Source organism: Schistocerca nitens, chromosome 4 (assembly GCF_023898315.1).
Source record: "Schistocerca nitens isolate TAMUIC-IGC-003100 chromosome 4, iqSchNite1.1, whole genome shotgun sequence".
In the NCBI taxonomy this organism is placed as follows: Eukaryota; Metazoa; Arthropoda; class Insecta; order Orthoptera; family Acrididae; genus Schistocerca; species Schistocerca nitens.
The window spans coordinates 598,294,350-598,318,339 of NC_064617.1; the positions used below are offsets into that span (position 1 = coordinate 598,294,350).

Here is a 23,990-nt window from a genome sequence, read left to right on the forward strand (position 1 = left end):
CAATGCAGTCAAGCCAATGATGTCACACATTTCAATACTGCCAAACTCACTCAAAAAGTACTAGAGGGTATTTTTCGTTAACTGAGAATAATGAAATTTCATAAGAAGCAACGTTTCACAGTATAAGTAAATGAAAAAATTCGAAAATCATTAATTTGTAATTATGTCACATAAAAATACTTGCTTGCCATTTGTTGTCCCTCTGTCTGTCAACCCATCTGTTGTTGTTGTTGTGGTCTTCAGTCCTGAGACTGGTTTGATGCAGCTCTCCATGCTACTCTATCCTGTGCAAGCTTCTTCATCTCCCAGTACCTACTGCAACCTACATCCTTCTGAATCTGCTTAGTGTATTCATCTCTTCGTCTCCCTCTACGATTTTTACCCTCCACGCTGCCCTCCAATGCTAAATTTGTGATCCCTTGATGCCTCAAAACATGTCCTACCAACCAATCCCTTCTTCTAGTCAAGTTGTGCCACAAACTTCTCTTCTCCCCAATCCTATTCAATACCTCCTCATTAGTTATGTGATCTACCCAACTTATCTTCAGCATTCTTCTGTAGCACCACATTTCGAAAGCTTCTATTCTCTTCTTGTCCAAACTGGTTATCGTCCATGTTTCACTTCCATACATGGCTACACTCCATACAAATACTTTCAGAAACGACTTCCTGACACTTAAATCTATACTCGATGTTAACAAATTTCTCTTCTTCAGAAACGATTTCCTTGCCATTGCCAATCTACATTTTATATCCTCTCTACTTCGACCATCATCAGTTATTTTACTCCCTAAATAGCAAAACTCCTTTACTACTTCAAGTGTCTCATTTCCTAATCTAATCCCCTCAGCATCACCCGATTTAATTTGACTACATTCCATTATCCTCGTTTTGCTTTTGTTGATGTTCATCTTATATCCTCCTTTCAAGACACTGTCCATTCCGTTCAACTGCTCTTCCAAGTCCTTTGCTGTCTCTGACAGAATTACAATGTCATCGGCGAACCATCTGTTAAGACTCCTTTTTCTCGGTAATGGGTAGAGATATCAAGTTGAAATTTATGTCAAATACTAGGTCTACAGTTCCCTGTCACTCTAAAAAATTTGAACTTCTACGACAACGCAATCTAAAGATACGGCTGTCTGTAAAGATGATAATTGGATTGTGGGGCGCTCAACTGCGCGGTTATCAGCGCCGGTACAAATTCCAAACCTTTTTTCAGTCCAATCTTCCACTTGCGTGAATGATGACGAAATGATGAGGACAACACAAACACCCAGTCATCTCGAGGCAGGTGAAAATCCCTGGCCCCGCCGGGAAGCGAACCCGGGACCCCGTGCTCGGGAAGCGAGAACGCACCGCGAGACCATGAGCTGCGGACTGTCTGTAAAGATCCTGTTCCTCAGGAACGGGTAGAAGCATCAAATTGAAATTCATGTCAAATACCAAGGTCTACAGCCCAATAGCAGTGTAATTAATTTAGCTTCTAAATCAGCGCCGTCAAAAGATACAGCCATATATGTAACATATTTTGATACTCGCAAACTCACTGGTCAAAACTAAAAAATTGAGTATCTACATACACGTCGGTCCTGGTGGTCTAGTGGTACAGAGCGTGCTGGAAACCGATAAGTCGCTGCATCGAATTTCGTTTGGGTCTCGTATTTAAGTGTCTTCGTTTAAATTTAACCTTTATATGTCAGAGATCTCAGGAATGGCCAGAAATAATAATTGGTTCGGATTCCACGTTAAATTGTAGGTCCCATTTCCCCAGTTGGATATCTGGGTCAGGTCACGAACACGTAAGTCGCTGAAGTGGCGTCCAGTAGAAACATTTGAACCAGGCCATTGGACGACACGTGGCCTTAACCATGTTGGATGACCAGTGACGACCGAAAAAGGGGGTTGGAGGAGGGGGAGGGGGAGAGTGACAAGCGAATGAGATCGAGTACATAGTCAGCACGTCCAGATCATATACCCTCTTCCACTTGTATTCCTAAGGGCATTTGTCAAATGACGCTTAGAAACACTTTACTTTTGAGATTCTGAAAATCAGTGTGCGAGTAGACATAAAAATTCGGGAATTTACTCCGCATTGAGACAGCTACTACTTGAGATTCACTGTTTCTTTGAATGTCAGAGGAATACTTTCGCACATTTACAGAAGAAGAACACTTTGTTTTCACTAAGGGTGATAAGTGTGGTATCCGGTCAGATGTAATAGCAAACAAATGAATCAGCTGCTTGCTTCTTGTGTCTAGGACGGCATTCTAGCGGTGGCTTTAAGGAAATGCTATCAGCGGCAACTAGGTGGTTCGCGTCATTTGTTGCCATTTTATCTACGGGTTTATTAATCTCGTATACCTCAGACCACAAATGTAAGGTATAAATTCTATTGGATATTTAAACAGCTGACGTCACAAAACTGTCCTAACAAACCGCAGTTTGTTGAAGTAGTAAACGAAGGAAAACGGGAAGACATGGAATGATAATTGCGGTTTTATCATAGTCGCTACGAGTGCTTCCACTCTCATTAGTTGAGATCGACAATTGAGTAACGTATTTGTATGTAATTTATCACATGTACTATTCCTTAAAGATAACCTCGACCTACCTCGGCCTTTAGCCCGACACTAAAGATCTTTTAAGAAATGCAAAAGAAGTTTACCTTGTGGTCCCATTCCTAATGACTGGAGATAAATGGGAAGATAGTATGGAGGATTTGTGATGAGGGCGTCCTACTCAGGATTTGTGGACTCTTATTCCAATCAGCATTCCGGTTTTTATGGACTTTTTGTCTTCATCATTCGACCAGCGCTCTGTCGTGCTGATCAATTGAATCAAACTCCTGAGGCGACGAGACACGCAGTTACGCAGGAATCTTGAAATGTTAATAGAAGAGTGACTGAACTCCTGGATTCGATTTTATCTCCATGAATAGAATAAGGTAACGTTGGGATGGTTCAGTTGATAAGGATGGTGCTCACAGGACGTCTTGGGATGGATATCTGCTCGTTGTTACGTACACCACTCAGTTACTGGGTATGTCAGCTTCTTTGACTCTACTAGTTCGACTCATGCCCAACAGCAAGAGTCGACATCCGACTGAAGGTGGTTTTGCTCTCAGTCACGCTACTATATCTGTTTATCTAAACAATCAACATACTTTAAAAAACTATGTACCATGGAATCTGATTAAATTTTGTAAATCCTTCCCGCTTCTGTCCTATATGTTTTCTACTGAGGGAATAACAGTGAGCGTCCTTTCCTGCGTACTCTTATAAACTACAAAAGAACATCCTATAAACCTACTTACAGCTCGTCGCTAGACAGATTGAGTGTTACGTTGCCTTCAGTAGCTTCTCCGTACTTCATGTAACTGCAGAAGCCAGTGACGATGTACAGGCTGACAACATTGGACATAGCAGTGTTGAGCACGCCTGAACAGCCTAGAAAGTGGTGTGGGTTCTTCATGCTGTTCTCCACAGGCATCATCTATAAATAAAGCCAGTGTCATATCATCAATCACCTCATTCCGTTCCATACTACAAAGCAAAATTGTTTAATAACACTAGTTAACAAATTTAAACTTTTTTTCTGCATCTGGTTTGTAAATGGGTGGATTTACCTAATTTTGGGATGCTGACTACACCAGTTTTTCTCTATGACATCACATTTCCTAGATACACAGTAGAACAAAATGGCTCTGAGCACTATGGGACTCAACTGCTGTTGTCATCAGTCCCCGAGAACTTAGAACTACTTAAACCTAACTAACCTAAGGACATCACACACATCCATGCCCGAGGCAGGATTAGAACCTGCGACCGTAGCAGTCGCACGGTTCCGGACTGCGCGCCTAGAACCGCGAGACCACCGCGGCCGGCACAGTAGAACAAACAATGGTAATAGCGAAAATTGACACATTTAAGTCAAACAAAAATACACATTCAGAACGTTTGAAATCAATACTATCTTGTATGTACGTATGGGCATGATGCCAATAAAAGGTCCATAATAGTTCAGAAGCTATTTTCAGCTTTAATCGTCTTTGGTTTTTGAAAAATGCGGGGACGGAGCTCTTCTTTTGTTTGCCGTTTCATCACTCTCCCTAACAAGACACATCATCGAAAGGTTCCAGTGGCCTTGGTAAGGGTTTTCCGTGGTAAGAATGTCTTGGTGAAAGCGTTCACCATGCTTATCGCTTACGGCTCCCAAATTTTCCGGGAGGAAATCAAGGTGAGAATGTAAAAAGTAAGTTTTAAGGACATTGTACACCCCGTGTTCTTATAGTTGTCCAACAGATCATTCACAATGGTAACGTAGTTTTTGTCTTTTCTGTTGCCCAAAAAGCCCTTCACAATTACTTTAAAAGAAGACCTAACATCTAATTGGATGTCTATGAGTTTGGTTTCAAAGGTTAGTTCTTTCAGCCTTTTTATTACTTGTGCTCCAACAAATATACCCTTTTTCAGCTTTGTCTCACTTAATTTGGGACACTTTTCTTTTAAGTGATTGAAAGCCCATTTTCTTCACCCAGAGCTTTTACAAAGTTCTTGATAAGGGTAAACTTGATGTGAAGGGGAGGCAAAATGATTCTATCGGGCTCAATCAAGGGGGAATTGTTCACATTTACGTCTCCAGGAACATATGACTTCCCTATAGGCCACTCCTTGACTGTACAGGGGTTCTTGGTGTCACGGCTGTCCCAGAGTCACAAAAAGCAGCAGTATTTCGTAAATCCAGCCCGTAAACCTGTAAGGAGTCCAACAACTTTTAAATCACAGCAAAGCTTCCATTCATGATCCTTATATTTCATTGCCTCTAGCAGCAATGCCATGGATTTTTAGATCTTCTGCCTCTTCTCTGCAAATCAAAAACAACTAAACATCAAAACAGAAGAAAAGCAAAAGCAAAATACTGAATATGAAGAATAAAAAACCTTTTAAACCTCAAACATTGTATGTACTAGAACGTTTTGAAAGGTGTATTCGGATTCTACACACCAAAATACATACTAGTTGATGTATCACATCCCAGATGCAAAATGGCTGTTTGCTAGTGTAATGTTATTAAAAGAGATGAAATCAAAGACAATAATATTTCAACTGCCTAAACTATATTCTTACAGTTGTTTCTAGTTTACGCTAATACTAGCTTTAATGCACTATAATAACCCAGTATTGTTGATCAGCTCTCAGATCCTGAAGGTGGGCTCGGAATAATACTGCAGCTGTGATTAGCTAGTTGCTATCATATCCAAGATAATGGCCGCTTAAACAGAACATCTGTGTTGAACATCACACAAGCGACACATGTATATGGATTATCATTTTTCGATGGTGTGGTGCGCGTATACCAACATCCATCCATTCACATATATAATTTCTTGATGAGTTGAAGATTTAAGCAAGTAACGTTAGCTCGTGGTGGAACAAAAATAAATGTGCTAACTATATAGAGACGGAAGGGCGATTTCCACTCTGTTTACTTAAGTGGTTGTAAAACTCCTTTCTTTGCCACGGTGACAGTTGTAAAGCTCCTCCTTTCGGTTAAGTTAACTAACTTTTCAGCTATCAGACTCGAGTATGGGAGCTTTACATAGAGAGCACGCTTCGTTACTACATAAACTTAACTGTGTGTCTAATACGAACACGTGTCTCGTATATTTCTCAAATATTAAACTTGTTCACTAGGAAAATGGAAAATGATTATTTCACATAACAACGGCAGGAGTCAAATTACTTTTTTATTGTCTCTTTAGTATATAGCACAGTTCACTAACAATGCCTAAACTCCTAAAGTCTTGGGCCGGCCGAAGTGGCCGTGCGGTTAAAGGCGCTGCAGTCTGGAACCGCAAGACCGCTACGGTCGCAGGTTCGAATCCTGCCTCGGGCATGGATGTTTGTGATGTCCTTAGGTTAGTTAGGTTTAACTAGTTCTAAGTTCTAGGGGACTAATGACCTCAGCAGTTGAGTCCCATAGTGCTCAGAGCCATTTGAACCATTTGAACCTAAAGTCTTGTGCTAACAGTTATGTTTATTTCACTTTCATACTGAAGTAACCATTGTTGCATTGATTTTCCACATTAATGAAACAACTAATCATTGATCGTGGAAGCCTTTTCAGTTATTTCCATGTTAGTAGAGAAATCCGCTGACATCAGCATCAACATTCCTGAGATTCTGACATAACTGCATCTGGACAATTGCTCAAAGGCCACTGACATCATCGTTCCCGGAGTTCTGACATCATCGCATCCCCAAGGCCATGCCACTACCCTGTGAAGGGCACCTCCACCCTTTAGCCCCACCTATCGATGTCATCATGCTGTCTGACAGCGGCATGCAAGCTTGGCCCCACTTTTCGAGCAACTTTAATACTTTAATTGCGTTTGCATGCAGATTTTGGCATCTGGACTTTGCTCAGCATGGAAAGCCACCAGCAGCAGTAGCCATCAGCTGACAAGAAGAAGAAGATTATCAGCAGGAATTTTGCCCATCTATCTGTAACTATTATTATTATTGTGTGTGTATGTTTTGATGTACTTTGGTTTTACCATTGTTGCTGATGAGGACACTCAGATGTTCATTCCTGAACCACAGCAGCAGTACCAGCAGTCTCTGTCCACAGGATATCTTCCCAAACTTTCAGATGTGATTTTTTTTTCAACTATGCCATATCACAGCCACTGCAATAGCCGAACTTGAGTCTCAACTAAGTGCCAGCAGCATACTGTTAGTAACAAAAACATACAATTTGACTGCAAGTGGATCTAAATATGTGAATGTAGGACTAGAACCCTACAATGACTTTGATGTATTGATTGACACCGAAGATGTTCATTGTTTTGGTACCTGAGTGCAGTATGCGTGTTGTGAATGGGGCCATATGTGTAGTGTGATACAGTTCATAGAGGAAAAGATGATGACAGAATACATTCCTTTGCGTACTCCTAGTAACAAAAGCATGTTAAGGGGTGGGACATCAATTGTCGATATGTATGGAGAGGCAGTGCTTGAGTTAAAATCTGAAGATAGTGTTATATACATTAAATATTCATGGGTGGTGAATTTTAACGACTCATACAATGCTTAACTGACTGTGGCAAACAGAATGAACCGTTGGAATCCTAATATTACATTTACATACCGTGACTTTATTGACTGTTTGCATGTGCATAGTATGAATACAGTCAATTAGAACACTGTATAGATGGTTGTGTTTCTCCAACACCAAAATATGTACCTGAAAATTCTATACGCATAAAATCTCTGTAGGCTGATTTTACTGAAGGAATGCATACGCATGTAATAGCACCTATAGGCTTCAATACGATTCAGGTCGAATTAGACATACAGTGTGCTGTGTCAAAACGCACGGGTTACGTTCGCCCTTACTAGTGCTGAGCATCCTACACGATAACTTAATAACAACACCTGGAGGTTACTGTAAATGTACGTGTACGATGAATTAAGAAAGAAATGTTATAGATGAGCCGCGAACATCGACAAAAAAACAGGTGGTGAGTGAGCACGACTTCAGCGATGCAACACTCGCCTTCTCTGGGTCCAGAGATGCTGCCTGAGCGACGCGCAAAAGCCGGCCGCTGCCTTAGAGAACCGACAGCAGCAACGAATAATTAATTGTCAAAAGTTGGTGTGGCGCTGCGTGTTTGTTCGTTTTAAATGGTTCGTATGGTATGACATAAAGAGTTAGTTAGTCCCGATGTAGACCTCTCACCGACTAAGTGGATATATCGGTGTGTGTCTAGGTCTGATAGTAGAGCGATCCACTGCGTGATGTAGTGAGGCACCGCAGCTGGTGGTTAGGGCTTGGGAGAGGGAAGGGAGTTTGGATTGGTAGTACCAGTACTTGAATTTGGGTACAGTCCGAGGAGGCAGCGTGGCTAGTCTGTTAGGCCCCTGATCATATAAGTGGCTGTAACGGTTGTTTCCTCCCTAAAGTCCGTAAGTCTATAGAGGAATGGAGGGTTCCAAATTATTGGAAAAGAGCACAGGTAGTCCCAGTCTTCAAGAAGGGTCGTCGAGCAGATGCGCAAAACTATAGACCTATATCTCTGACGTCGATCTGTTGTAGAATTTTAGAACATGTTTTTTGCTCGAGTATCAGGTCGCTTTTGGAAACCCAGAATCTACTATGTAGGAATCAACATGGATTCCGGAAACAGCGATCGTGTGAGACCCAACTCGCTTTATTTGTTCATAAGACCCAGAAAATATTAGATACGGGCTCCCAGGTAGATGCTATTTTTCTTGACTTCCGGAAGGCGTTCGATACAGTTCCGCACTGTCGCCTGATAAACAAAGTAAGAGCCTACGGAATATCAGACCAGCTGTGTGGCTGGATTGAAGAGTTTTTAGCAAACAGAACACAGCATGTTGTTCTCAATGGAGAGACGTCTACAGACGTTAAAGTAACCTCTGGCGTGCCACAGGGGAGTGTTATGGGACCATTGCTTTTCACAATATATATAAATGACCTAGTAGATAGTGTCGGAAGTTCCATGCGGCTTTTCGCGGATGATGCTGTAGTATACAGAGAAGTTGCAGAATTAGAAAATTGTAGCGAAATGCAGGAAGATCTGCAGCGGATAGGCACTTGGTGCAGGGAGTGGCAACTGTCCCTTAACATAGACAAATGTAATGTATTGCGAATACATAGAAAGAAGGATCCGTTATTGTATGATTATATGATAGCGGAACAAACACTGGTAGCAGTTACTTCTGTAAAAATCTGGGAGTATGCGTGCGGAACGATTTGAAGTGGAATGATCATATAAAATTAATTGTTGGTAAGGCGGGTACCAGGTTGAGATTCATTGGGAGAGTGCTTAGAAAATGTAGTCCATCAACAAAGGAGGTGGCTTACAAAACACTCGTTCGACCTATACTTGAGTATTGCTCATCAGTGTGGGATCCGTACCAGATCGGGTTGACGGAGGAGATAGAGAAGATCCAAAGAAGAGCGGCGCGTTTCGTCACAGGGTTATTTGGTATTCTGTAGGATTTTCTGAATAGTCGCTGGTGATACACCGGTTTTCGCGAATTTAGGTGCACGAGCTATCAATTGATTGTCGTCTTGTGGGCAGTTTCAGTCGTAAAGTTTGCTGTGGTAAATGCAGCGTGAGCCTGGTTAGAGAGAGAAGTATGTTGTAGGTGCTGAGTTTTAGGGAACCGGTGGAACCGATATCCTGTCCGTGTTGTACGATTAGTGGTCGCGGCTCGCCCGGAGGTAATTGGGTTGTTAGCCGTTTTGTGGAAGTGGTTTGGTAGTGGCTGGCGTGTGTGTGTCGAGAAGGGAAAGCCTAGAACATAGGTTCGTAGTTGTTTTTTAAATACCACTATCTTACAGCGGACCGAGAATTGGCTCGAATAAATGCGAACTTTTTCACTATATTGTGATAGAGTGCACCAGTAGTTGAGTGGATAAACGGACGAGAAAATAAAGGAACCATTTTACAAGCAGCACGCAGCTAAGCAAAAACATGATTAGCCAAAGTGACGAGTGGTCGAATTCAAGTAGGCAACTTAGCGGGTCGCTTATTGTCAACGTCTGAAGAGGTCCAGAATTGTTTTAAATTGTCTCTTAATGTTATATTTGAAGTGGTTTTTTTTATTTTACTGAATTTCCGTGTTGTGGGGTGTAGTCTTTGATGGCACTCGCTCACTTACGTGAATGAAATTGTATTGGAATACCTAGAGAAAATAAATTCAAGTTTTCTTGGGTTAACATAAACATTAAGTGTATTTAATTGGTATCTGGTGTGTGTGTGTATATATATTTTACGAGAAAAGAAAAGGGTGAATTCCAGAGATCTTAATACCGCGTTGCAGGACACAAGTATACGATGGTATTTGTAAGTTGGCCTAATCAAAAGTTCATTGATTGAGTGGAGGCACGATAAACCTACAGAGGGTAGATATTCTAAAAAGTTAAAACGATTTCATTGATGGAAAGAGTGTCTAAGTAAATGCAAATAGAACCTAAGTTGTCGTAATTTATTACGGAAAGGTCAACGATTACACCAAGGACAAAGATTAGTAAATCTGTGAAGTAGGTGACGCCGTATTATTTACATAGCAACGCTGGGCTAAGTGGAAAGAGATTTAGTGGTAGCATAAACTATTTCAATTCTTATCGATATTGGTGGAAGCGTCCTAACAAAAACTGGTAATAACGCGACGGTAAATGAAATAGGAATTTTGTAAGTAATTAAAAAGTTACGAGTCTTTTCCACAGATAATGTACTGAGTTGTGAGAATTTCATTGTTTGGGAGAACAATTTCAAGCTAGTTTGGGCATTTATCTCGACGTAATGTAAACAGGTACTGTATTTAAAGAGATTTGATGCTTGGATTCGACCATTAGCTTAGATAACGAGAGTTGTTATCTAAATCAGCCTGTCTCGTAATTATTGCTTCATATTGGTGACCATTGTCATTAGAGTGTTCGGATGTGTTTATTCGTAGTGTAATCGTGTCATTGTTCGATCTCGACGTTGGCAGTAGTAATTATACTAAGGGTGATCTGTCTTCAATTTGCTCCTTGAGAGTGCGATTACGGTACGCGCTCCACTACGACTGGAATCTTCTAAAATCAGATAGCGATAAGCAGTCATATCACCGACTGTGAAATTAAAAACGTACCTCATTAATGTTGTAGTGGTCGATTGGTTCACCCAAGTATTTTGCGCGGCAGGAAGCCATACATTAACGCCAAAGCGACGTTGGTACAGTACGATCCATTGTCGTAAGTTCCATCTTGGGTACCGCCAGTCGGCGAGTTACAACAGAAAAGAATTATTTGGACCTAATTGTCAAAGTGAGTGATTTTGTGTGTGTGTGTGTGTAAATAAAAAAATACTGTACAAAAACTGCTCTTATTTTTTTCCACCCTACAATATATTGACATTAACAATACTTTTTCAAAGATATTTACAATATTTGTTTTAATAATTAGTCTTTCTTCCAAAAGACATTTCTTATAGGCAGAGATACATCACACTAACGCAATTCATTTTCTTTCTGTAGACTATCAGCATTTGTTTGCTTACTTCTATATATTCGGTTTCTTAAATTATTGATATCGTCAGGCATTTGGTGGACCCTGTCCTTGACATAAACCCAAAGAAAAAAATCCACTAGTGTAACATCAGGCATCCTGAATACTGAATAAAGCCTACAGCAAATTGCGTGCATTGTGCTGTGGAGTCTGGTTTAATATGTGCAATAACAGCAGTTGATATGGATAAATCTGTAAAAATGGCCAAAGGACCAAGTGCATGGTCGCCCTGGGGTTTTGCAGCTCCTTTGAGGCCTCCCAAGAGACTTCTGTGGTGAACATTTCAAAGACAATGGTATCCGTTCTGTGTTGGCTTCACATGTTCAGGTTGTCCAGCATTGTGCTTCAAATCAACGTTTCCGATCTGGATAAACTCCTGTATCAGTGAAGTATAGATGTTTGCAAGGGTGGTTTTTTCCTATACTTTGTTTGACAGTTCCTTGAAGCCTGCATGTCCGATTTCGTCTGAATAAACCATTCCACACACTGAGCCTTTTGGTTAACCATTGTGATTATGCTTCACTCTTGACAACCTGGAACACACAGAAACAAAACTTCGGGAGTTACCAGTCACATAAGCCAAACATGGTGCGAATATCTTAATTAGTTTGAATGCTGTAACACACTGAAGTTATACCCTTCATTTTCAGAAACGCTGTACAATTTGCAAGGACATGTAGTGTTCAGTCCTTCACATGCATACACACATACATACATACAACTATGGGAAATGTTTCATCTATCGGTTACACACACAAACACACACACACACACACACACACACACACACATACACACACAAGTACTCAAGCAAATAGTGTGAGAAGAGGAGAATCCCGATCCCATATGCACAGACGAACGCTTTGTCATCATAGAGAGACAGACTGACTTTCAAATAAAGTGCATATATACCTTATGTACCATGACTGAACGACTACTCAGTGCACCATATACAGAAGTGCATCACCGCCATGCAGGCACTGCTTAGTCTTCAGTCATAATGATGCAATCCATTAGTCCGTCTTTGAGTGGCATCATCTATATGGTATGCATACATGTTTGATCTGAGTCACACAAACTCTTCAGTCTGTGAGCCATTCACCTCATCTTTCATCAAGTTGATGATGTTCCTGTTATGAAGGAATGAGGATTATTGGGTGTATATGCAGACATGTCGAATTCCTAACTGTTTCATATGCATCACAGACTTTCACCCAGTAAATAAAACTGTCTGTATCCATATAAAGTAACTTGGGGTCAGTGAAGTCTGGTTTTTCGAACTTTTAGTAGAATCAGTGGAGTTTTGAGAGATCCAGAATACACAGACCAATATGGAGACGTTCCGTGAATTCCACTGAAACCTTAACCGTATCCACAGTGACTATTCCTTCATAGAGAACGGTTTTGTCGAAAACTGAATCGTGCATTAGTTTATAAAAACTTTGTCGGTATTAACATCAATGTACTCTATCAACCAGGGATGTTGGTTGAAGAAGATGTCATGGGTGATTTTAATAAGTCGCATCCACAATCTGAGAGATTGCTGGAAGTTTCTATACTGTAGAATGTATCACTGCTTATCCCACAGCGTTGTTGTCCGCTTGGAGATGGAAACGTTTCACCGGATGAGGCGCTCTGGACACAGACATTGTCAGATGGCCTGTACTCCTCCTCACTCAGTTGCAGGTTATTCGCTTTGGTATACCTGTGTACAAGCTGCTAAAGCGCCTATGAATCCCACATCTTAGGAAAAGCAAGATATCAGCATGTTGATATGTGCCTTTTTGAAAATTATGTTCCATAGAAGTGCTAGGGCATTGTAATAGAAGGCAAGATCCAGAGTGCATGTGCACAGCCATACACACCAGATTTTCTTAAATACATCTACGAGCAAGTTCATATCTTTCTCCAAGTACATTTTAGCATATCCTTCTAAATTGGAGACGTTGAAATACTGCCAAACTTTGCCCACACACGTATACTCCACATCCATTATGGCAGGGCCTGTGAGTTTGTTGGTGAATGTGGTTATATCAGGCAACATGGTTTTATGGAGCCTCTCCACGGAATCCAGGTATTCATATGGAAAAACTTCCTTCTTCATTACAAACAAAAACTTTTCGTAATTGAGATTCTCGTGATATCCATATTCTCCCGATACACCTCTTTAGCAAGTTTCTGAAGATCAGTGTACATGAGTCGTAATAAATCCAGGAAGTGGAGCGCTATTCGTGGTGTGATTCGTTTGGAAAATGTAATGCATTTTTCGGCATTGTCAGGTGTGATGCAGCCCACAAATATCACATTCAAATGCTTGTTTGTAAAAGTCTTCATTCTCCTGTGATTTAGTAACTGGAATATTTTTGCCATCAGAACATCAGCGCTTAACGCAAGATCGTCGAACTCAGAGAGCAACCATCTTGCAAGATTATCACTGTTGTATGATTCGAGTTTGTTGAGACTGGAATCATATGAGCATATAACTTTATACACTGCCGCATATGATACATGCCACACTGTGAAAGCAGTATTAGGGGCTATGGAATCACATTTACAGTGCCCCATAGGAACTAATAAGCACTCAAAAGCATGCTGTGAGGGGACAGCTTTCCCAGTGGTGAGCATTCTTAGACTTTGTTAACTTTTTATGCTCAGAGGAAATTTCCAAACGTACTGATCCCTGGCTCAACCAATCATTGAGTCATCTTTCTGAATACTCATTCATAGTAAAAGAGTTGAGGGATCTCAGGCAAAAATTCCTTGTCCCATGGTGTTTCAACGACTGATGCAAAAATTGCTGGGATATGTTCTTGATCAAAATGCAGTGATGCTTCTCACGTTTGAAGAACAGCAGCAAATCTGCGTGTTTGGGATGCTGACCAGCTGCTTTGGAAAAGTAGAGGGATCCAACTACTTTATGTTTCACTTCTCTCGACTTGCTTTTTTTCTCATTTACATCCAGACCATCGATGTGAGCAAAATAATTTGGGTTCTTCCTCTCGAATTTTGGTGCGCCTGGGATTGTTATGGGGGATGAGACGTCTTCAAAGTTATGATGTTCATGGAAACTGGATGTCTTGTAAAATCCTTAAAATATGCACATTTTGGGTAATTTGTAATGCTTTCCAGAAGTGACCAAGTGAAGCAATATTCATCGTCTTCATCTATATTTTGCTGAATAATAATGCCTGTGCAGTGGCAACATCTTTCTGAAGATTGATTGGATAAAAAGTACACCAGTACGTATCAAGGTAGAGTATATTGCATAGTGGCTTATCAGACCCCTCTTCCCTGCATGTCAGAAAAATGGCTCACTTTGGAACACTCTGTAAAAGTTCCATACCAATCTGCAATTGTCTCACTCTGCGATATCACACCACCATATTCTCAAATTTAACAACGCTTTTTGCTGTAGCATTATTGCCTTGCTTCGACGGGTGCGTCAGGTCATAGGTGCAAAATTGCTTTGCACTTGATGGCGGGATACTGCTGGCCATTGATAATCTCAGGTTTCTCCCTTTCCAACACCGCTTGGCAAGTACGAAGGAAGGTAGTCAGCTCTCGATACCCTGCACTGTTGTTATCAATGCGTGATTGCAAGATCCTATCCCTGCATGCACCAACAACCACACAATTGTCCAACCTAGGTGTATGGCTTACCTGGTGTTCATTAACAAGGTGGCTGCAGGACTGCTACTGCAAGACTGGGGATAACAGACAGCAAGATTGGGATGAGGTGGTGATAACCCATGGTGATGCATGAGAGCACACCTTCTCATGGAGAATAGGATGGCTTCGTCAACAGCAGATGTGGCAGTGGTGTTGTTGGCACTGATGCTGCTCACGATGGTCCAGCTCATGAAAGTCAACTTGCAGCAAGCCACACTCCAGACACCTCTCTCAGATGTGGCAAATCCAGGTCGTCAAGCAATTCTGAAAGACACACATCATGACAGTATATAAGCATCATGTGAAATGATACATAAACTTACATACACAAGCAAGCATATATAGCCAGATACTTACAAAACGCGCTACCTCACCCTACTACATTATATGTACCCATCCCTCAACAATCTTCTCATTCACATCATGTGAGAACCTCACTGGGAGAGTTATTGATGGAGGCAATGGAGGTGATACTTCATTTTTCTTAAGCAGTCTTAAAAGAATGTAACAGTTTATGGGTATCAAACACTTATGTACACTTTCAAGGAAAAAGAAAGAAATGCATAGACACGTTACGTCATCATTACCATCATGACCAAAACCTGTCATTTAGAGATGGAGCACATGACTTGCTAGAATAAGCAAGTTTGCTGTTAAGTTCAAATGGTTCAAATGGCTCTGAGCACTATGGGACTTAACATCTGAGGTCATCAATCCCCTAGAACTTAAACTAACCTAAGGACATCGCACACATCCACGCCCGAGTCAGGATTCGAACCTGCGTCCATAGCGGTCGAGCGGTTCCAGACTGAAGGGCCTAGAACCGCTCGGCCACTGCGGCCGGCTGCTGTTAAGCATACATGAATAACAGCAGTACTTGGCATGCATACATAAACACACATACACATTACATACTGTTCTCATCATTTGCAAATGTCTGTGATGATGCGGCTAACACCTCAGTATAGAGACTTACATCCACAGCCTATCCCTTTGATTCCGTGAACAGTGATGGCACATCATGACCAACTGACTCTGAAACAACAAGAAGGAAAGAAACCACTGGTGAAGTAGGAAAAAAATACAGATTCTCGCACATGTATAGAGATATGTTACATATCAGGTGCCTGATTCATATCTATAGGACTTATCAAAAAATTGTCAACGAAACCTAAGAATAACTTAACAGTCAATAAGTGTAAAAGTCTTAGACACATACATAGAATAACTGCTACTTACACACAATATCCACATCATGCAATAATTTCTTGAGAAGAGGTTGTAGTGGGCTCCCAGTCATCATCACTTCCTTCTTCAAAGCAGGAGAACTTACTTGCTCTCTCACTATCAACCTTTACTGATTGGCAGCTTCTAGAAGCTGATCAAACTGAAATTGATAAGACTGTTCAACACTCATTATATACGCTGACGTGACCAAAGTCATGGGTTTTACTTTTTCAGGTGGCTCACGTGATGGAATATGACTGCTTTTGTTGAATGTTTGGTAGGTTACTTATACCATGCAAAATTTCTGGTAATAGTTTATATTTGGGTCGAAATAGGGTTTTTTTAAAATATATATACATGCTCGAAGCGAATCACATGAGAATGATGGTGACAGAATAACATTATTCTTCGCACAATCAGATGACCAGACAATCAAAGCATATATTTTACCAGGAAGTAGACAATCATCCCTCTTCTCAGGAGCAGTTGCTTGCTACGAGAGACACCTATAACAAGATTGTTTCGTCCCATCGATCTTAGCAACGTCTGCTCGCTTACATTAGTATAATGAGGTTTTATAGAGGAATAAATAACACATCGATAGCTCTTAGATTTTTTTACTTGTAAACACTTACATATAGATGGGTATACAAACAAACTTAAATAAAATCATAGTCCCATGTCTTCATCTAGAGAAGTTGATTCATGCATTTCCACCTCCATCTGTGCACAGCATTAATCATAGAATTGAGCTATAGTTTCTTCTCGTGATTGGAGAGTTTGTTCACAATGTTTCATAGAGTCAGTAGACATGTGGCTACCACCTTAGTCAACAAACCAACTCGTTCTGTATTGCATAGCTGGCACATTATACTTTTAAAAGTTTGTTCGTGTGCATGTACGCATTCTGTTCTCAAATATTTTAGTTGTCTCAGAGAAGTTCCTTGCAAAGATTATATGATTGAACAGTTCCGATCAACGAGGCTAACAATGGCAGTGATATATCACATAGTTGACGCCATTCCCTCATGGGTAGTATTACATTGATATTACTAAATTATGGGTTTTCGAGTAGCACCATCAGGTAGAACTCCTAATCAATACTTACATGCATACAGTATTGGCATTTAAGCTGTAGGTTAGACTAAACAGCATTATTTCCATCTCAGATGACTGCCACTGCAACGTCTTCACCTTGCCTCCAAAGAAAAAATGGCAAGAACATTAGTATCATTTCATTCGTCACCATCCGTGTTAACACTTACACTGTCTCGTGGCAGGGAGTGTTAATCTATGTCTTGACGTATGTAAAATATTCTCGGTTTTCTTGCCTCGTCAGTTCGGAATAAACTCTCAAGCTTAAGACAATAGCCTCCATTGTCATCGTCAGTTGCTCCTGACGATGATGATGGAGGCTATCGTCGAAAGCTTGAGAATTTTTTACGAATTGCCGTGGCAAGAAAACCAAGAATGTTTTACATATCAGTGCCATCGCGAAAGACTTCGTTCTCATAAGTCTTGACATCTTAAGCTATTGGTTTTCTCTCACAGAGGGGTAAAACATTTATCAGTTGCTGCAAATATACATATCTGTGATTTTTTTAAGAAAAATAAAAACGAATATGCTGACCTCTACTGCTAGTTAATCTTCAAAATGAATAAGGTTAGTATTATCTTTGATATTCAAGACAGAGCAGTGATGCTTATTGTCAACTTATTTATACTACAAGTTAAGATCACTGAAGTGTCTTTGAATACAGTAATTAATTCTGAAGAGTGACATATCTTAAATATTACAAAGCTAATTTACACATGTACTAACCACGAATCATGTCTACTGTATGCATGCGTGGTTAATCATTTTTGTGCGAAGCCATGCAGTTACTTTGGTGCTACAGATTGCAAAAATTTTTTAAAGACAAGTGTGTATTCTAGGCAGGTTTTATGTGTGCTGTGAATCGCATGCCACGTTCGCACTTCATATGTGGTTGAAGTTGCAGCTGCATTTGTTGCTGAGAAGCAATGACAAGCACTGAGCACTGGATATCGTGCCACATGGCTTACAAGTGCACAGCAATAACCTCTCCGCTTCATGTGGCACATTCACACAGGATGCTGTGCACAGCGTCTGGTCAGTGCCATGCTGGCATGACATTTAAGGTTATGGCTGTCATTACATCTTCACAAGCATGGCGCAGTGTGGTTAGCATTAGTTATATCTATCAGTGAACATACCCTACATTAAAGTGTTGGTTACTATCGTCATGAGCGCTCTTCCATACTTAGAGACAGTCCAACTGCTGGCACTTTATAAAATGTAAGAGTGCGTGTTGTTATTGATTGATTGGGATGAAAACAAATCTTGAACATATTCATTTATACAGCGAAAATTTTATAATTGCTTCTTGCATAGAGAACATTATTCCTCCTAGTTGCTATACATGCTTACTGACTGTTGCTGCTGGTGTGTTGTGTGGAAATAACCCATGTCCAGTTTCACTACAAACTGTCGTGGTTATTGCGATGTGTACAACACCTCGATATACAGGTCCAGCTGTAGCTTTGCTATTCTGTAATAACAACTAAACCGTATGTATAATGTCACACATCTGCAATAATAATAATAAATGAGTGAATAATTTCTGATAGGTCTCGCAGACCATTACAGTGAGGATCCACTCAGGTAATCACTACTGTTGTATATCACTGAACAATTCGCTACCACTTCTTGCATGGTGGGAGATTGGGCAGATATTTTAAAAACGGCGTACAATTCCATTAAATGCAACGTATTGTATTGGTTGACCCCATTAGGTAATGCATTCTTTTGGCATTCTGCTGAATTGCCATGATTTGTTGAATAATGTTCCTCTTGTGTACAATGATACCCTCGTTCGTTATGATGGCATTTCATCCTTGACGGAGAAGGCTGTGAGTACATTTCTATGAAAGTTTTTTATGACAGTCAGACTTCTTAAAGTCTTCTTTGTTCAATGCAAACATCTCGTAAACTGAACACATGAGACCTAAACACATATACAGACAGTGAAGAAACGACAGAGCCCACGCAATCGATTTACATGGTGTACAACTTTGCTTCCGCCGTTTGCCGATAGGTGGCGACAACGGTAAGTAGCGGTCGAAAGAAACAGATCGCACACGTCAGACAGTTGGCTCGGTCGACATAACCTCATTCAAACATTATTTGATTTGTGCCTGCGCCATAAAGTTATTCTTGTTTGAAAATGGCAGTTTACAAACCTAATTCTCGTCATTTGCGGGAGGAGTTAATGTTTTGCTTCAGTATGAAGACAACAGCGGCTGATTCTCATCGAATACTCTCAATTACGTATGGTAAGGACGCTGTTAGTGAATGAACGTGATTTCAACGTTTCAAGAACGGTGATTTTAACGTCATAGACCGGCATAGTGGTGGAAGAGAGAATGTTTTCGAAGATGCAGAATTCGAGACATTGCTGAATGAAGACTCGCGTCAAACTCAAGAAGAATTGGCACGATTAGTGGGAGTGACAAAGCAAGCCATTTTAAAACGTCTCAAGGCTATGGGCATGATTCAAAAAGAAGGAACTTGGGTCCCGTGTGAGCTAAAACCAAGAGACATTGAACGGCGTTCGTGTGTTTGTGAAGAGTTGCTTGAGAGGCAAAAACGGAAGGGATTTCTGCATCGGATTGTGACCGGGGACGAAAAATGGGTACATTACGATAAACCTAAACGCAGAAAATCATAGGGATATCCCGGCCATGTTTCCACGTCGATGGCCAAACCGAATATTCACGGCTCCAAGATCATGCTCTGGTGGGACCAGCTCGGCGTCGTGTACTATGAGGCGTTAAAATCAATTGAAACAATCACAGGTACTCGTTATCGAACGCAATTAATGCGTCTGGGCAGAGCATTAAAAGACAAATGGCCGCACTACAGCGAGAGGCACGATAGAGTGATTTTTCAGCACGACAACGCTCGACCCCACGTTGTAAAAAGAGGTCAAAACGTAACTGGAAACGTTAAAAATGGGAAGTCCTACCCCACCCGCCACATTCTCCAGACATTGCTCCCTCTGACTATCACCTGTTTAGACCAATGGTGCATGGCCTGGCTGACCAACACTTGCGATCTCATGAAGAAGTCACAAACTGGATCGATTCGTGGATCGTTTCAATTTTTTGGATGAGGGATTCGTACACTGCCCGAAAGATGGGAGAAAGTAGTGGCCAGCTATAGAAAATACTTTGAATGATACATGTGTAAGCAGTTTGTTTCATTAAAGCCTCAAATGTTGGGGAAAAAACGGCGGAAGTAAAGTTGTACCGCTGGCCGATGTGGCCGAGCGGTTCTATGCGCTTCAGTCTGGAACCGCGAGACCACTACGGTCCCAGGTTCGAATCCTGCCTCGGGCATGGATGTGTGTGATGTCCTTAGGTTAGTTAGGTTTAAGTTGTTCTAAGTTCTAGGGGACTGATGACCTCAGATGTTAAGTCCCATAGTGCTCAGAGCCATTTGAACCAATTTGAAAACTGTACGCCTTATATTTAAAAAAAAAATTGCTCGGGAGGCAGGGCTGAGTCTGTACACCAGGATTTTACGTTTACAAATGTCATATATACTAGTTATAATAAGACGTAACCAGGGTTTTTGAAAAGCAGTCAATCATAAAACTTGTAGGTGAAATACTGACAAGTTATGCTCATGATATCATTGTAGGCTTCATAACTAGCAGCATCCCTACGAGACATCAGACCCATGATCGGCAGTGGTGGTAAAATTGCACTACGTGTAAATGAATTCAATGCCAATGAGGCGCCAGGGGTGGGGAACATGAGGCGAGGGTCGCACTCACAGGCAGTGACACGCCATTTGGGATAGGACAATGTCAGAATTCCGAGAGTAATGAGGTCAATGCCTCGGTGCAGTTGTCTGGACGTGATGATGTCAGAATTCTGCGAACGCTGCAAATATCAGCAAATTCCTGGTCTTTATAGCCACTGATCCTCCACACCTGTTCCTCCAAGAATGTTACTGATTAACGAACACGATACTGTTTTAACCATGAGCCCTTCCATGAAATAGTTTAATTACTCAAACGCTTTTCTCCTACGGACTGAGGTAACACTATCAACTGTTACTTACACGTGCTAGCCAATTCTCCATATGACGTATCTGTGATGCGAGTGCGTGTGACCACTCCATGTTGAAACCCAGCAACAGCTCTCCACACACACCATGACAGCAGGTGACCTGTACAGCTATGGCACTGTTGATGTTATTTGGCAGGCTGGTGCTCCCTCCAGAGAAAAGGCACATTCAGTTTCGAAAATTCTTGAAGTCAGCGTAAGCAAGGAGGACAATATCGCGGTTTCATAACATGAAAGACAGCCATACATTCCAGCAGAATCTTTTCAAAAAACAATTTTTTTAATTAAAAAATAAAATAGAAACCCCACAGAACTTTTCAGCCAGCAACAATATCCTCATAGAAACAAACCAGTGAACAACTGAGCAGGGTTGCCTCATGAGTTATCATATAGTAATACGTTGAAAATATCTGGTTCACTTCATACTCTCTCGTCCCTACATCGAAAATTCACATCTGTTTATATTTTGGCAATATGTGTGATAAACGAAGACCAGATACACACAGAAACTGAACTGGTTAAACAACCAGATTGTATAGCAATTAAAGATAGAGTAATTCCTTTGTACATCAATTAAATCTCTGCAGTATACAACTCATCATAATCATTAACTTTATCAATGGACGAGATCACATATCTAGACAAATTATAAAAATGAATGTACGTGTGGTGTATGTATGTGGTGTGTATGTATGGAAATATATATTTATGTATGTATGTTGCACATATCCTCCTAAACCACTAATTCAGTTTAACCAGTTCTGGTACACACATCACTTAGTTTCTGGAAATCATCACTGTGGCGTTAAGAACCAAGTACCTACCAAAGCAGTGGTGGTGAGGGTGAAAAAGCAGTGTAGCGACGTGGGAATACCCGCATTAAGTCAGCCAGAATTTGAGAATGAGAGAAATTAGACACTTGCAAAAAACTTCACATGAAATTAGAAACGTTATGAAGCTTACTGCTGACGACACCCACAAAATGATGAAAGCCAAAAAAGTTTATCCCTTACTACATTTTCACTGTTCATGCAGTAAAATTACCGCATGCAACACGACATTTTAATTTATTACTTCTTTACTACTAATTGTATTTGCGACACATTTTGCACATAGTATTCACATATACCACAGAATGTACCAGAAAAATTATATCAATATATAACATGTACTTCAGGAGATAAGAGATCATAGACACCGAATACATGAGAAAAAATTCCGCATCATTCATGACGTTTAAATTTATTACATATATAGTACTAAATCTGTTCATAACATATTTCGCAGAAAGTAGCCACAGAATCCTAGATGTACCTACAAAATTATATAAGTGTACAAGGCATAAGTCAGGAGATATGACACCATAAACACTGAGCTGCATGAAAATTAAACTGCAGGGCGAAATCACTTAGATACAGGTGCAATATGTGTATAAATACCCGTGAAATATATTAAATATATGTGAAATATATTTGAAATGTGCATATGATGGCAAAGCCACGTATAAAAATCTTGTCTTAACTCCCTGGGATAATTTCAACCAAATTTGGTACACAAGTAAGTTACAATCTGTAAAGAAGTACTAAGGGGGTAGAAACCACCAGGCTGTCATTGGGATGAGTGTGTTAACGTGGAGGGAGTAGGGGAAGGAGGAGATGGACAGACAGCGAGGGAGAAGGAGTAGATAAGCATAGATAAGAGCGAAACGGAGATAGACAAAGAGAGTTGCACGTGGAAATCGACAGGGATGGGGGAAAGGAAGAAATGGACAGAGAAAGGAAAGAGGAGGAGATGGACAGAGAGATGGGAGAGAAGGTGATGGACAGAGAAAGGAAACAAGAGGAGACGAACAGGGGGAGGGGAAGAAGAGATGAATGGTGGGAGAGGGAGGAGGAGATGGAACCCGAGGGAGGAGGAGGAGATGGACAGAGGGGAAAGGAGCAGATTGCATGTGGGGGGAAGAGCAGATTGACAGAAAGATGGGGGAGAAGGGAATGTACAGAGAGATGGGCAGGAGGAGATGGACTAATAGGACTCTGGAATAATTACCCGGGCAGTGCCTGGTAGTAAGCTAGTTGCTGCGTTAAAGGCATATTAGCAAAAATTTGTAGATATTATTACATACACAGGTTCTACGAAAAATAGTGGTATTACTATATCATCAGTTCTCAAACAATTCAAAACATTAGATACTTAAATACACATGTAACTGCTATTCAGTGCGCAGAACAAATCGAGGAAACGAAAACTTTTACTAAACTGGAACCTAATTAGTTACCAACTGATCACCTGACGTTGCACAGCATCTTACATCCGTATCTGAAGTAGTATACCATTACTCAGACTGTAATGAAATCAGGATAGGACAAAACTTTTTTATGTGGATAATGTATCTGGTATTTGAAGGTCGAAAAAAATCTTTTTTTACTTAGAGAAATAGCCTACAGGTGAACAGTTCCACTGAGGTAGGAGGACCAGTAAATCGGCTGCTTCTGTCTCTTTAAGCCCATTTGGCAACACGGCGTACATAAATCTCTTGTGTTTTATGGTCGTAGTCTTGGTTTTCTGCCAAATTCCACAGGTCATCAGTAACTGTCCTATCCTCTCGAATAAACAGTCTTGTCTCCGTTTTTCTAAGCACTTCTTCAGTTCAAAGGATCCACAGCTTAAGTGTGTGTATAATACCAAATCGTCTATGGTACGCTTTGTATGCACAGTTTCCACTATGCTTTGTCTGGATTCATCCAGTATTCCTCCATGCACTAAGAAAAAGTGTTCCGATTTTCCCCTCTCTGGGGCACCCGTATTTTCTCTTTACCAACAGCTATTCGCCAATGCCTTGTTCACGGCCTACG

General features: G+C 40.8%; 1 protein-coding gene across 1 annotated transcript in view; it reads right to left on the bottom strand.

The window, feature by feature from the left end:
• Positions 1-3,312: 3,312 nt before the first annotated feature.
• LOC126252458 (proton-coupled amino acid transporter-like protein CG1139) overlaps positions 3,313-23,990 on the bottom strand; it is a 155,931-nt gene continuing 135,253 nt past the window's right edge. The window contains exon 3 of the mRNA XM_049953353.1: positions 3,313-3,495. Within this exon, the coding sequence (XP_049809310.1) occupies positions 3,313-3,495 (183 nt within the window). The remainder of the gene's footprint in view (positions 3,496-23,990) is intronic.